The sequence below is a fragment of the Lissotriton helveticus genome, chromosome 6, assembly GCF_964261635.1.
Source record: "Lissotriton helveticus chromosome 6, aLisHel1.1, whole genome shotgun sequence".
Lineage (NCBI taxonomy): Eukaryota > Metazoa > Chordata > Amphibia > Caudata > Salamandridae > Lissotriton > Lissotriton helveticus.
In genome coordinates this window covers 2,046,258,824-2,046,272,831 of record NC_136067.1, presented here as the reverse complement: position 1 = coordinate 2,046,272,831, position 14,008 = coordinate 2,046,258,824, and the positions used below count along the sequence as shown (strand labels likewise).

The 14,008-nt window shown below is 45.4% G+C and overlaps 1 protein-coding gene across 1 annotated transcript in view; it reads right to left on the bottom strand.

The window, feature by feature from the left end:
- LOC144762975 (exostosin-1a-like) overlaps positions 1-14,008 on the bottom strand; it is a 1,123,714-nt gene that overhangs the window by 60,203 nt on the left and 1,049,503 nt on the right. Inside the window, exons 6-7 of the mRNA XM_078648290.1 lie at positions 9,904-10,022; positions 4,222-4,317 (exon numbers count right to left, since the gene is read on the bottom strand). Of these exons, the coding sequence (XP_078504416.1) occupies positions 4,222-4,317; positions 9,904-10,022 (215 nt within the window). The remainder of the gene's footprint in view (positions 1-4,221; positions 4,318-9,903; positions 10,023-14,008) is intronic.

Here is a 14,008-nt window from a genome sequence, read left to right as displayed (position 1 = left end):
TAGGGGCCAGAATATTATGCATAGTACCAGGCCCCAGGCCCGTCAGAGGCCGGACGAGCCCAGACGGGCAGCACTCTGGCTGGACTCCGGCGTGAGTCCGGCAGTCCCACTGCGCGTCTCCGCTGCGCATCGTCATTGGGAGGTTTAAGTAGGGCGAGTGATCCGGCGAAACGACTAGGGCGCTGACGGGAATGGCGCCGCGATAAACTCCCTACCTCATCCAAGATGGTTAAAAGGAAGGAAGGTGAGTTAGAGTCCTAAGTGACCCGCTACAACTAGCGGTGAATATTCCTTTTAAGGTGCGAGTGAGCGCTAAATGTCAAAAAGAAAGAAAATGCAATTTTTAAAAGCTAATGCAACCAATTTTAAAATGCGCGTCTAACGCTATCTTTGCACCGCAAGCGAGTCTTCACGGCTCCGTGCTTCTTTTGTAGGTATTACCTTGTCCAGTGGCCCGCCAACACGACCTCAACATCATCTCTTACGCCGACGACACCCAGCTCATCCTCTCCCTCACCGAGGACCCGCACACTGCCAAAACCAACCTCCAGGAGGGAATGAAGGCCGTCACTGACTGGATGCAGAACAGCCGTCTGAAGCTGAACTCGGACAAGACGGAGGTCCTCATCCTCGGACCCACCCCCTCAGGCTGGGACGACTCCTGGTGGCCGACCACACTGGGAACAGCACCGACACCCACCGACTCTGCACGCAACCTAGGATTCATCCTCGACTCTTCCCTCTCCATGTCTAAACAGGTTAACGCCATCTCCTCCTGCTACAACACCCTCCACATGCTCCGCAGGATCTACAAGTGGATCCCGACTGAAACAAGAAGAACGGTGACACAGGTCCTCGTCAGAAGCAGACTGGACTACGGCAACGCATTCTATGCAGGAATCCCAGCCAAACACCTACAACGACTACAACACATCAGAAACGCCTCCGCCCGACTGATCGTCAACGTCCCCGCCACAGCCACATCACCCCCCACCTGAGAGACCTACACTGGCTCCCCGTCGACAAGATGATCACCTTCAAGCTCCTCACCCACGCACACAAAGCACTCCACAACGCCGGACCAGCCTACTTGAACAGCAGACTCAACTTCTACACCCCCGCCCGCCAGCTCCGCTCCACCAGCCTCGCCCTTGCCGATGTCCCCCGCATCCAACGAACAACCACGGGCGGCAGATCCTTCTCCTACCTCGCCGCCAAGACCTGGAACACCCTACCTACCCACCTACGTCACACCCAAGACCTACTCGCCTTCAGAAGACTCCTCAAGACTTGGCTCTTCGAGCAGTAGCGGCACCCCCTCCCCTCAGCGCCTTGAGACCCTCACGGGTAAGTAGCGCGCTTTACAAGTGTTTTGATTGATTGAATACGAGAAAAACTCCGCCATGTGGTGGTTGGTGGAGTTTTGCTGCAACTCTGCGTTGCAAGCATAACGTGGAGTAGGTAAAACACTGCGACTTCCGCCGGTGTAGCGAAGTTTACCGCCCATCCCTAATTATTACCCAAGTCAATGTCATAATGTTGTCTCCCGCAGGAGGGTGTAAAGCTGAATGGACCTCCCAGGATTCAGACCTTTGACCTTCAGGTTGCACTTAGATCTCTTCAAGGGATGCATTAGTCCAAATAGCTCCTTTCTGACCTTTGCTTGTCACTGTGCTGATTTTAAGATTTGGTGACACCACTAAAGCTCCAGAGATGTTTAAAGACATGGGCAGGGCCTATGGCTCCCATCTTCCAAGGGTCCTCCCCTCCAACGAACCCAGGGGACGTTACTTTTCTATCTCTATCACCTCTCAAACTCAACGTATTTCCCTCTCTCTCAGCCTATCGCCGACTGACCGGTGTCATCGTCAGGATTTTGGGTCCCCAGCTAAGCCGCCTTATTATAGCTGTTTCTATGGGAGCCCCTTTTCAGAAAAATTGAACGTGTGATACAGTATTTTTGGGCATCGTGCAAGCTTAGCTTGAATTATGAGATAACTAGTAATAAAATGTCAACCAGTTGAGAACAACAGTCCCAAAACAATGCTTTGCCCGAGAGCACAAAAATATTTAAGCTGACACTGCACGTGCCTCTTTACTTGCAGGTTTGGTTCAGAGTCCGGGGGAGAGGGGAGGGGGCGGTGGGAGTCTCCACGCAGTGTTTCGCCAACCAAAGAACTGCACATTTAGAAATTGGTTGAGTAGAATTGATAGCATAATGAACGCAGGCTCCAATTTTGAAGGGACCGACGACACTCTTTACCTATAAACTTCACTCACCAGTGCTTCTTATTTGAGACGCTAGATGGAAGCATTGGACATAAAATAAAACAAAGCTTTATATCAATGTTCTGTTTTTTCGGTCGAAGCTTCTCTAGTTGCTAACGACTTATTGGGGGCATTGATATTCTGAAAGCTGACTTAAGACTGCATTCGCCCACTGCTTACCATTGGCTACGTGGTTTGTAACTCACATTTGCTCACTTTGCATTTTCTGCCTTTATTTGTTTGTTTTAGGCTGTGCAGCTTAAGTTCATCACTTGAAGAGCATCCCTTATTTACTGTATGACCTTACTGTATCCTTTCGAGTGCTCCCTTACTGTAAACAGGCATTTAAATCTTGTTCTCACCCTGTCACATTTGCTCTGCATTCAAAGGCAGAGGCCACATTTCAGGCTCCATCTTCTGAGGAAGCTCCTGTTTACTTTTCTTTCTCTGACTTCAAAGTGAGAGGATTTATGTGACAATCTTGCTGTGAAAGTTTTTTTTCTAGCACACAACAAAGTTTAAACATCTGTAATGAACTATGTGGACATTTCAGAAAATATCAGAATTAGGGAAGCAGGAATAAAGCAATTTTTTTGTAATTCTGAAGTGTGGTGGAAACAAATATTTTAATAAGATGAAAACAAATCAATACACTAGGTGATTGCATTTCCGCGCATTATCGCTTGTGCGCTGTATGCTTTTATGAGTAAAACTGTATGTCTATGCAAATGTAATGGGCATTTTAATTGAAAATGTGTTGTCTGTAATGGCAGTGCGCTACCATAACATGCATACACCACTTTTCCGAACTCCACTCTACTCTGCAGCACTCCGTTCCACTTTACTCTTAACCACTGCACTCTAAACCAATGCATTCCTCACCACTGTGCTCAAAACCAATGCACTCTATGCCACTACACTCTTCACCAATCTAATCTCTATTCAACTCTAGATCACTCTACGCTACCCCACTTTATGGGGGGACAGCCTTTACCACGAAGTTTCTATCACAAAATGGTAGTACAAGGCATTTTTTACATCGAAATTACTTTCACTACGCATGTCTTTACCACGCTTGTCTTTACACCGCATATATGTTTGAATTGGTGACTATGCGGTATTTAGTTTATATATATTTTAAGGGTAAAAAAAAGGGGGTTTGGGGAGTCTCCCCCAAAAAGTAAACCTGTAATCAACATAAATGTAATTTTTTTTTAATACATGGTTTCGTTTACAATATTGTTTAAGGTTAATGTATAATTTTTGAACAGTAGATGGCAGTGTTAGACTATGACTGGATTTTTATGCAACTGTAAGCGTGGTAAAAGTGTGCATGGTAGTGGATAACGTGTTAAAGGTATGTCAGATGTGAGTGAATTTAAGTGCATGGTAATTACATACAACCCACTTTATACCGCTCTACACCATTGTTATATCTGACATTGTACTCTGCACCACTGGAGTCAATGCCACTCTACTCTACACTACTGCACTCTACAACACTTCACTCTCTGCCACTGCATCCTACACCACTCTACTCTGCAGCAATGCGCACTCTACGCCAATGCACTCTACAGCACTACACTCTATGCCACTCTACATCACTCTATGCTCCTGCTCAAGAGGAGAGGAAGCACACTGCCTCTCATCCTAGCACAGTTCACTCCATTGCATTCTGGTACATACAGTACGCTTACTTCAAAGTTGCTGTTGTTTTTCACATAAAGTGTAGCAAATGTATTCAGCAGGAGAGCGGTAAGTGTTTAGTATGTAACTAGTGGTGCACTTTGGTGCTCACTGTCACAAATACATTACTAGGCATCGTGTGGTAGTGGATGGTCTTTTAAAGACAGCACACGTTCCGTTGAAATGGCCACTACGTTTGCGCAGAGATACGGTTTTATTGATAAAACTAAATTTCACTTTTCCGGCGCAACAGCCATAGTGTCCTACCTTGCGTTCTCCTTCAATGATGGTCATAGGCACTGCGGTGGAGGGCCACTTGTTCTTTGGCGGTACCGGCTTGTCACAGTTCCACAGTACTATGATCTGTATCGTGAGCAAATGAAAACACCTTGAGTATCTTAGACAGAGGAAGGAAGAATAATGTTTGTGAATTTGAATCTTTAGAAGTCATCCATTGATGACTAAAAGGGTCACTGCTCTGGAGTTGTCATTACTTGCACTGTGTCCATATTTCTTTGCCAGTATCTTCCTTCAGAGTGTGTGTATGTGTGTGTGTGTGTGTGTGTGCATGCGTGCGTGTATGTGTATGTGTGTACGCACGCACATGTGTGTAGAAGTGAATGACCCTCAGGCAAAGGAACTAAAGACAGACAAGCCCAACAAGACTACCTAATGACCCATGAGCTGAATATGACTCACAAACTGGACATATGCAGGGGTGAGAACTGTCCAACGAGAGCGGTCCAACAAAGGATATGCAACAAATTACATATAAAGTAAAACCTAGAGCAAGATAAGAACAGTTCATTTTAATTATTACACCTTTTAGTGAATAATTGGGACCAGTGCTTTGTCTATCAAGGCACTGGTGAGCACTAGCTCTAGAACGGCTTGTTTAGTAATAACCTTTACATACAGTCTGTCATGGTGCATGTGATAGCGGTGTGCCGTCTCACTCAGGCCACCTACGACAAGCAGAATTGTCTCAAGCATCTTCTTCAGGCCCTGCCCTTGGAAGGCTATAGGTAGAGCCCATCAGACATACTCTTAATGTCTCCAGCAATGTTCATGTTGTAAAAGAGAAAATCCCCAGAGCCTTATCTAATCAATCAATCAATCAATCAGCGCAGCATGTCACCCCTAGGGGTATCTGAACGATGTGGATGTGACGTCAGACTAAAGGTCAGAAACGAGTAGAGAGAGGCAAAATAAAGATCCGAAGCAAGCAGAAGGAGGCAAAATAGAGATCCGAAATGAGCAGAAAGAGGGAGATAAAGATCAGAAGCGAGCAGAAAGAGGCAAAATAAAGATGAGAAACAAGCAGAACGAGGCAAAATAAAGGTCAGAAATGAGCAGAAAGAGGCAAAATAAAGGTGAGAAACGAGCAGAAGAGGCTAAATAAAGCTCAGAAACTAGCAGAGACAAAATAGAGGTCAGGAGCAAAGTAGAAAACGAGCAGCAAATGAGCAGAGGAGGCGCAAAAAGAAGGCAGCAGAGGGTAATGGACTGCGGACAAGCTTGACAGGAGGAACGTTGCAGGCGGAGCCGGCACGAGTACCTGCTCATGTGGTCGCGCTGTGGCCTCCTTTAAGTAGGTCCTGGTGGGAGGGTGGGACGCTGGGTAGCGGGAGGAGGGAACCCGAGAGAAGAGAGAACTGGTAGGAAGAGGAGGAAAACAGGTAGAAAAAGGCAAAATGAAGGTCAGAAACAAGCAGAATGAGGCAGAATAAAGGTCAGAAATGAACAAAAAGAAGCAAAATAAAGGTCAGAAACAAGCAGAAAGAGGCTAAATAAAGGTGAGAAACAAGCAGAAAGAAGCTAAATAAAGGTGAGAAAAGAGCAGAAAGAGGGTAAATAAAGGTCAGAAACTATCAGAAAGAGAGAAAATAGACGTTAGGAGCAAGCAGAAAAGAGGCAGAATAACGAGCAGCAAACGAGCAGAAGAGGCACAAAAAGAAGGCAGCAGAGGGTAGTGGACTGCGGACAAGCTCGACAGGAGGACCGTTGCAGGTGGAGCTGGCACGAGGACCTGCTCATGTGGTCGCGCTGTGGCCTCAATTAAGTAGGTCCTGGGGGGAGGGTGGGATGCTGGATAGCGGGAGGAGGGTAACAGAGAGAAGAGGGAACTGGTGGGAAGAGGAGGAAAACAGGGAGAAAGAGGCAAAATGAAGGTCAGAAACAAGCAGAATGAGGCAGAATAAAGGTCAGAAATGAACAGAAAGAAGCAAAATAAAGGTCAGAAACGAGCAGAAAGAGACAAACATTTAGGACTTGAGTGAGCAGAGAAAAGGTAGAAAAGCTAGCAGAAAATTAGCAGAGGAGGCACAAACCGAAGGCAGCAGAGGAGGCACAAACCGAAGGCAGCAGAGGGTAGCGGACTGCGGGCAAGCTGGACAGGAGGACTGTTACAGGGCGAGCTGGCACAAGGCTTACAGGGTTGGTTGGCCTTTATCTTACACACAGTAGGAGACATTGTAACCATATTTATGTACATTGCTCGGAGAAAGATAGGCAGGCAGGGTTTTATGGAGAGATGTATGTGTCCCACATATTGCATTATAAAGGCGTGCTAAGTTAAAATTTCTTAGAAAATGTCTGCACCATAAAGGGGAATTTTGTTAAAATTTGAAAAAAAGCAATTCTTGCAGTCTGAGGAATACATGATGATACATGAGAGAACTGTTAGAAGTTTACAGATACACACTAGAAGTGATGTATCACCTAATGGTGTTTTCCACATCACTTTTCCATGGCTCCACTTTTCACCATTAAAATATTTTAAAGTTAAAACTATCTTCAGCCCGATTACATTAGTGAAGTAGATGGGACAGTCTCACTTCATTAGATGATAACTCCATTATGTTGGGTATACGATCATTCCGGCCGTCATATCGAGAAGATCGGACACCAAAAATGGACACCTAATAATCCCTTTTGCATTACAGCATTATTAACAAAATGTTAGTCTGCTGCTAGACTCTAATGCTGGACTCTAGCCTTGAGCGTCCTTCTTTCGTGCCAATGGGGTACGTTAAGGTTCACTTACAGTGAAGAAATGTCGGCCATCATAAGAATTGATAGAGTCAAGATCATGGATGGATCTCTTCACAGTGGTGGACATGGATGTGCCTTTGTTGATAGGGATCAGCAGAGTGTAGCAGGACTTTCCCATCATCCCTTGCCAGGAAGGGTCTGACACATATCTAATGGGCAAGTTTTATCCTGGAAAGATTTCAACATCTTCTGTCACATGCCTTCATTTGATTGCCAGTACGGTGAAATGGATAACCTGTGACTTCGATCACTTCTAGTTATGTCACCTGTCGCGTTGTCGGGATACATAGATGCAGTTATAACTCAAGAAGACGATTCACCCCCGTTTGAAGACTTGACACCCCCTAACACTGAAGTCTTGCTCCCCCGCTGGATAGACGCAAGCCATCTGTCAGCTTGAACATTTAAATCCTTTTGTCCATAGCTTTGAAGCAAAGAGTTTTGGCTACTGGAAAGCTCTGAAAACAACTTCCAGTAGTCAGGGTAAGAAACATTCTGTTAATGCAGACCCCAGCTGCCTATGTTGGGTCAGTGGCTTTGAGCACCTTATTGGCCTCTTTTGTTACCTGTATCTCCTGAGTCCAATGGAGAAGCTCAGTGTCCAGCTCAAGTCACCACTGCCCTTTAAACTTCATCCTTTAGGATGCCACTAACTGTAAATCGAGGGCGCCTGCTGGATCTGAGACGATGATCTCTGGCATCCCGAGGGGCGGAGCTAGCTCTCCTGACCCACATGCGCACACCCATCTTTAGGATGCCCTGATCTGTCCGTTGAGGCTCCCTCACTATGGAAAGTCTTTTCAGATGACCTCTGATTCTTAAACCCAACTGTGTCCCATAAGACATCCTCTTACTTTGGTAAAGACAAATGCCCCTTCTCTGTTAACATGTGCAGTACTATGATAACCTGCTACTTACTGGCAACAATACAAAAAACAAAATGAATACAAATGCATGAGGAAATCTTAAATCATATGTATAATTCCAGATTCATTCAATTTGGGATTTAATTCAATTTGGGATTTAACCCAAATTAAACACATTAGACACTGTGACTAAGAACTTTCACTCACTAGCCGGATTAATCAAAATTGAATTACAGTAGTGCTTCTTGGATTAAAAAGCAAAACAGTATTCAATATAAAAATGCACACAACAGGTTTACAAACAATTCATTGAACTCTTTTTAGTTATTGGTACCAGATAAAAGACAGAATGCTGTGTACATCACTTCCTCTAGGAAGGAGCATTGCACAACTAAACTTGTTTTACTGGAGAGACCATACAATTTATCCTAAGGGTTATATGGGTTATCAAGCATTAATCATGTAACATCCTGTCCAGACTGACACATATGCAGGACAGATCACTAAACAGTGCATTACGTTTTTTACAGTTTGACAATACTAACACCCTCTCTCTGTTTCTCTGTTGTCTTTTCTCCCACCTCTGAGTTGTGCCAACTAAACTTCTGATTTGAGTTAGAATGAAATCAGAGGCATTGAGATGGACCGTAAGTGGAATATGTCAGCTTTAACCCATGCCAGATCTAGCAAGATATGGATTTCTGATTCACAGCAGATCTAGTTGATGGTTCCACTGCACTATACTTCTCACTTAGCTGCAATGTCTTCCTTCAGAGGACAACTCTTACAGGCCACTCTATGTAAGCTTTTCAAGAATATGCTACAGAGTAGTAAGTTATTCAGCTAGTAGATGATTCTTTTACCTCTCCATGTCAGTCTACATCTTTGCCGAACAGGAGTCGATTCGCTTACCTCTCCATGTCAGTATACGTCTTAAACGTACAGTCGTCGATTCTCTTACCTCTCCATGTCAGTCTACATCTTTGCCAAACAGTAGTCGATTCTCTTACCTCTCCATGTCAGTCTATGTCTTTACCGAACAGAGTTGATTCTCTTACCTCTTCATGTCAGTCTACGTCTTTAACACCTTCAGCGCGGCGCGAACTTTCGCGCTGTGCTGAAGGTTTTAAAAAACGGGCGGGCCATGACGGAACGGTTCCGTCATTAGCACAGCCCAACCGGCGCTCATGACGGAACCGTTCCGTCACAAGCATCGAAGGGGTTAAAGAACAGTAGTTGATTCTCTTACCTCTCCATGTAAGTCTACGTCTTTACCAAACTGTAGTCGATTCTCTTACCTTTCCGTGTCAGTCTATGTCCTTGCCAAACAGTAGTCGATTCTCTTACCTCTCCATGTCAGTCTACGTCTTTGCCGAACATAGTCAATTCTCTTACCTCTCCATGTCAGTCTATGTCCTTGCCAAACAGTAGTCGATTCTCTTACCTCTCCATGTCAGTCTACGTCTTTGCCAAACAGTAGTCGATTCTCCTACCTCTCCATGTCAGTCTATGTCTTTGCCGAACAGTAGTTGATTCTCTTACCTCTCCATGTCAGTCTACGTCTTTAAAGAACAGTAGTCGATTCTCTTACCTCTCCATGTAAGTCTACGTCTTTACCGAACAGTAGTCGATTCTTTAACCTTTCCATGTCAGTCTATGTCCTTGCCAAACAGTAGTCGATTCTCTTACCTCTCCATGGCAGTCTACGTCTTTGCCGAACAGTAGTCAATTCTCTTACCTCTCCATGTTAGTCTAAATCTTTGCAGAACAGTAGCATTTTAATAACCAGTGGGCCAGGCTGCATTTGTGTACCCTTCTAGAGTCTTCCAGATCAAGCCAGTCATCAATAACTTGTTATTGGTTTAACAGTATGTCAGCGGAGCCCCAAGAAAAGCTTCCATCACTTCAGAGCTCAAAGTTTTAGGGAAGCAGGAGTTACAATTCTTGTACAAAGCCTAACATAACATAATTGTTCTGCTTCCTTCCTACATAAATTCTGGACCAATACCCATGCCTGAAGCACACATACCCGAGCACAGAACTTGGACTTTGCGATGGCGAGGATGAGTTTCACGATGGGCTGGGACTGCGCCACCAGTGGGGACACCATGTGGATCACAGCTGTAAATTCCTTGGCCGGGTTCCGACCTGTAGGGTCAATAAACAAAATGTTAGGTTGCACTCCCATCTAACCATCACTACCTGGCTTGGCGCTATATGCGCTGGCAACATTCCACCTCCCCACAACCCCAAATGGGGACATCTCTGGAGTGGCCGCAGTTCTAAAGGAGATTCCATTGGATTCCTGACGGTCATGCCTCCCCCAAATTGACCCCAACACCCATGTCCCACCACAAAAACAAAACAATTGCAACCGTGAGAGCTGGAAATTAAAAAATGTAACATTGTAATACTGGGAACAGTGATGAAGGATTCAGATAATCTACAGAGGGAGATCTGATCCACTCCTTGATCCATGGAAATCTCATAACCTTCTGATCCATCAGCCCTACACTGCAGGAAGCTCACCGAATACACCCGCTCCTCATATGAGACAGAGTTTTTTTTTCTTTTTACAAATGATGGCAATACCTTTATTGCATTAAAAGTAGTTATTGCATTAATTATCTGACCATCTTTAAAAGAAAGCATTGCTACACCTGTTGAGTGTCTTGTAACTTTTCCTCTGACCCACTTACTAACTGCTGGGAGAAAAATCCAATTCACGTAATATTTTCTTTTAATATTCACAAGTGGGCAAATGTTGGATAGCACTTCGACGGAGGCCAAATTACATATGTTTACATCCTTAAAACTGGTGACATGGAGTATTTTAGCATTTCAAAGCCTGTGGCTCGGTCCTATAACTAGGGTTCAGGGACTTTAACAACTAGTATGGCTCTCGGCAGCAGGCTATAAGGCTATATTAGAACATTGGAATGCTGGGAGCTCCATTCGTGACATGGAGTATTGTAGCATTCCAAAGCCTGCAGCTTGATCCTATAAATCGTACAGGGAATTTAAGAACTGCTATGGCCCTCTGCAGTGGGCTATAAGACTATATTAGAATATTGGAATGCTGGGAGCTCCATTGATGGCTGTGGCTAGTAAAAGTAATTACAGCAATAAAAATGCTCAATGGCGATACATAAGGTGCAGTAATGTCAGAGGACAGAGAACCACTCACACACAAAGGTTGATGTATAACAAAAATTACAGTTTTATATACATTGTAAACAAAAGAAATAATTATGGTGCATCATGTCCCCATGTGAAATGGAACCTAAATGTGAATATTAACGTGGTCTACTATATGCAAGATTTCCAGAAGTTCAAAGAACGACCATTTATGTACCCATGTTTGACAGCGCGAGTATACAATGATACACACACAATATTGTTGGGCTGGTGCTCCTGTTCAAACACGCTACAGCCGTAGCAGCGTTGATGTTCCCTTGATTAAATTAGTCACGGTGGATTGTTGTGCCTGGATCGTTAGTAGTACGATGCGATCTCTGCTGGGTTCTGCGAAAGCCGCCACGTCGGCTTCGGCGTGCTGCTACAGTCAGCTCTTTGGTATGGGTCATCATACCGAAGTGCTGACAATATCCTTAACACACGCCTTGCCTCACATTGAGAACCCGGCTGGGTACTCATGTGAGTCACTTTTAATTATTTCACTTTCCACGGTGTCACACTTTCACCAAGGCTGCACGATTACCAAGACAGATGTCCCAGTTATCAAAGTCCTGAAGACACCCCCCAACCATGTAGGGGTCGAAACGCCGTCGACAAGTGTAAGAGAACGAGCCACTACCCAGCGTGTATCATTGTATACTCGTCATGTCAAACATGGATACATAAATGGTCGTTGTTTGAACTTCTGGAAACCTTGTATATAGTAGACCACGTTAATATTCACATTTAGGTTCCATTTCACATGGGGACATGATGCACCACAATTATTTATTTTGTTTACAATGTATATAAAACTGAAATTCTTGTTATACATCAACCTTTGTGTGTGAATGGTTCTTTGTCCTCTGACATTACTGCACCTTATGTCTCACCATTGAGCATTTTTATTGCTATAATTACTTTTACTAGCCACAGGAACCGTTGTTTCTCTTATACACACTCATAATATACACATGTCACGCATCTAGAGGCTTGGACGCACATACTCATAGTATACACATGTCATGCATCTCGAAGCTTGGACGCACACACTCATAATATACACATGTCACGCTTTACGAGGCTTAGATGCACACACACATAATATACACATGTCACGCATCACGAGGCTTGGACGCAGACACTCATAATATACACATGTCACGCATCTCGAGGCTTGGACGCACACACTCATAATATACACATGTCACGCATCCAGATCCACACCGACCCCAGGACCACACTTAGAGGCACCCTCATCTACAGACCACCAGGAACCTGCACACAATTCACCAAAGACATCACTGACTTCATCAGCCCACACGCCCTCCCCTCCGAGGACTACATTCTACTGGGAGACCTCAACTTCCACCTGGAAAAGAAAAACGACAGAAACACCACCACACTCCTGGACAACCTGAAAAATCTCAGACTGAAACAACTTGTTGACACCTCCACCCACCTTGCCATACGCTCTACCCTATCTTCACCTCCAGTAAACACATCTCCTTTAATCACACCACAGCTCTCCATTGGACGGACCACAGCTGCGTTCACTTCAGTTACAAAAAAACCTCGACCCACAACCCCCCACAACCTATTCCTCGAAGAAACTGGAACAAAATCACTACCGATCAACTCTTCGCTTCGCTTAACCAACACCCTCCTGCCATGTCATCGGACCCAAACCAAGCCGCCACTAAACTCACACATTGGATCACCCACAGCGCTAACGAATTAGCACCCCTGAAAAACCACTAGATCAAACAAGGTAGCCCCCTGGTTCAACGACGACCTTAAGAAATCCAAGAAGCTTTGTCGTACTCTCGAGAAAACCTGGAGAAAAAACCCAACCACTGACAACCTGACCACCTTCAAGGACGCCACCCGCAAACACCACCAATTGATCCGATCCACCAAGAAATCAGCATTCAAGGATCGACTCGACAACAACGCCCACAACAGCAAGGAACTATTCAACATCGTCAAAGAATTTACCAACCCCACCGCCGGCACCAACGACATCACTCCCTCACAAGACCTCTGCGACTCTTTATCCTCTTTCTTCCACAACAAAATCGCCGACATACATAACAGCTTTGAAATCAAGCCAGAAGTACAGTCCACTCCACCCACCTCCGAGCCAAAACAGCACCCTCACAACCTTTGTGCCTGGAACCCAATCACTACGGTAGACACCATCCGCCTGATGAACTCCATCCACTCAGGATCGCCAACCGACCCATGCCCCCACCACATTTTCAACAAAGCAGTCTCCATCATCGCACCCCACCTCCGCGATGTCATCAACTGCTCCCTCAACTCCGCCACCTTCCCAGAAAGCTGGAAACATGCCGAACTCAGCGCCCTTCTGAAGAAACCCACAGCAGACCCCTCTGAACTCAAGAACTACCGCCCCATCTCACTCCTCCCATTCCCTGCCAAAGTCATTGAGAAAGCCGTCAATAGCCAGCTCGCCGCCTTCCTCGAAGCCAACAATTCCCTCGACCCCTCACAGTCCGGCTTCCGAGCCAAACACAGCACCGAAACCACCCTCATCGCTGCTACAGACGACATCCAAACGCTACTGGACAACGGAGAAACAGTTGCCCTCATCCTACTTGACCTCTCGGCCGCCTTCGACACAGTCTGTCATAGCACCCTCATTCAATGCCTCAACAACGTCGGAGTACAAGGAAAAGCTCTGGACAGGATCATCTCGTTCCTCGCCGGAAGAACCCAGAGAGTCCGCCTCCCCCCATTCAAATCAGAGGCCACCGAAGTCCTCTGCGGCCTTCCACAAGGATCATCACTCAGTCCCACCCTCTTCAACATTTGCATGAGTCCCCTCACATCCATTGCGCGACAACACAACCTCAACATCATCTCCTATGCAGATGACACCCAGCTGATCCTCTCCCTCACCAAAGACCCAAACACCGCCAAAACCAATCTAC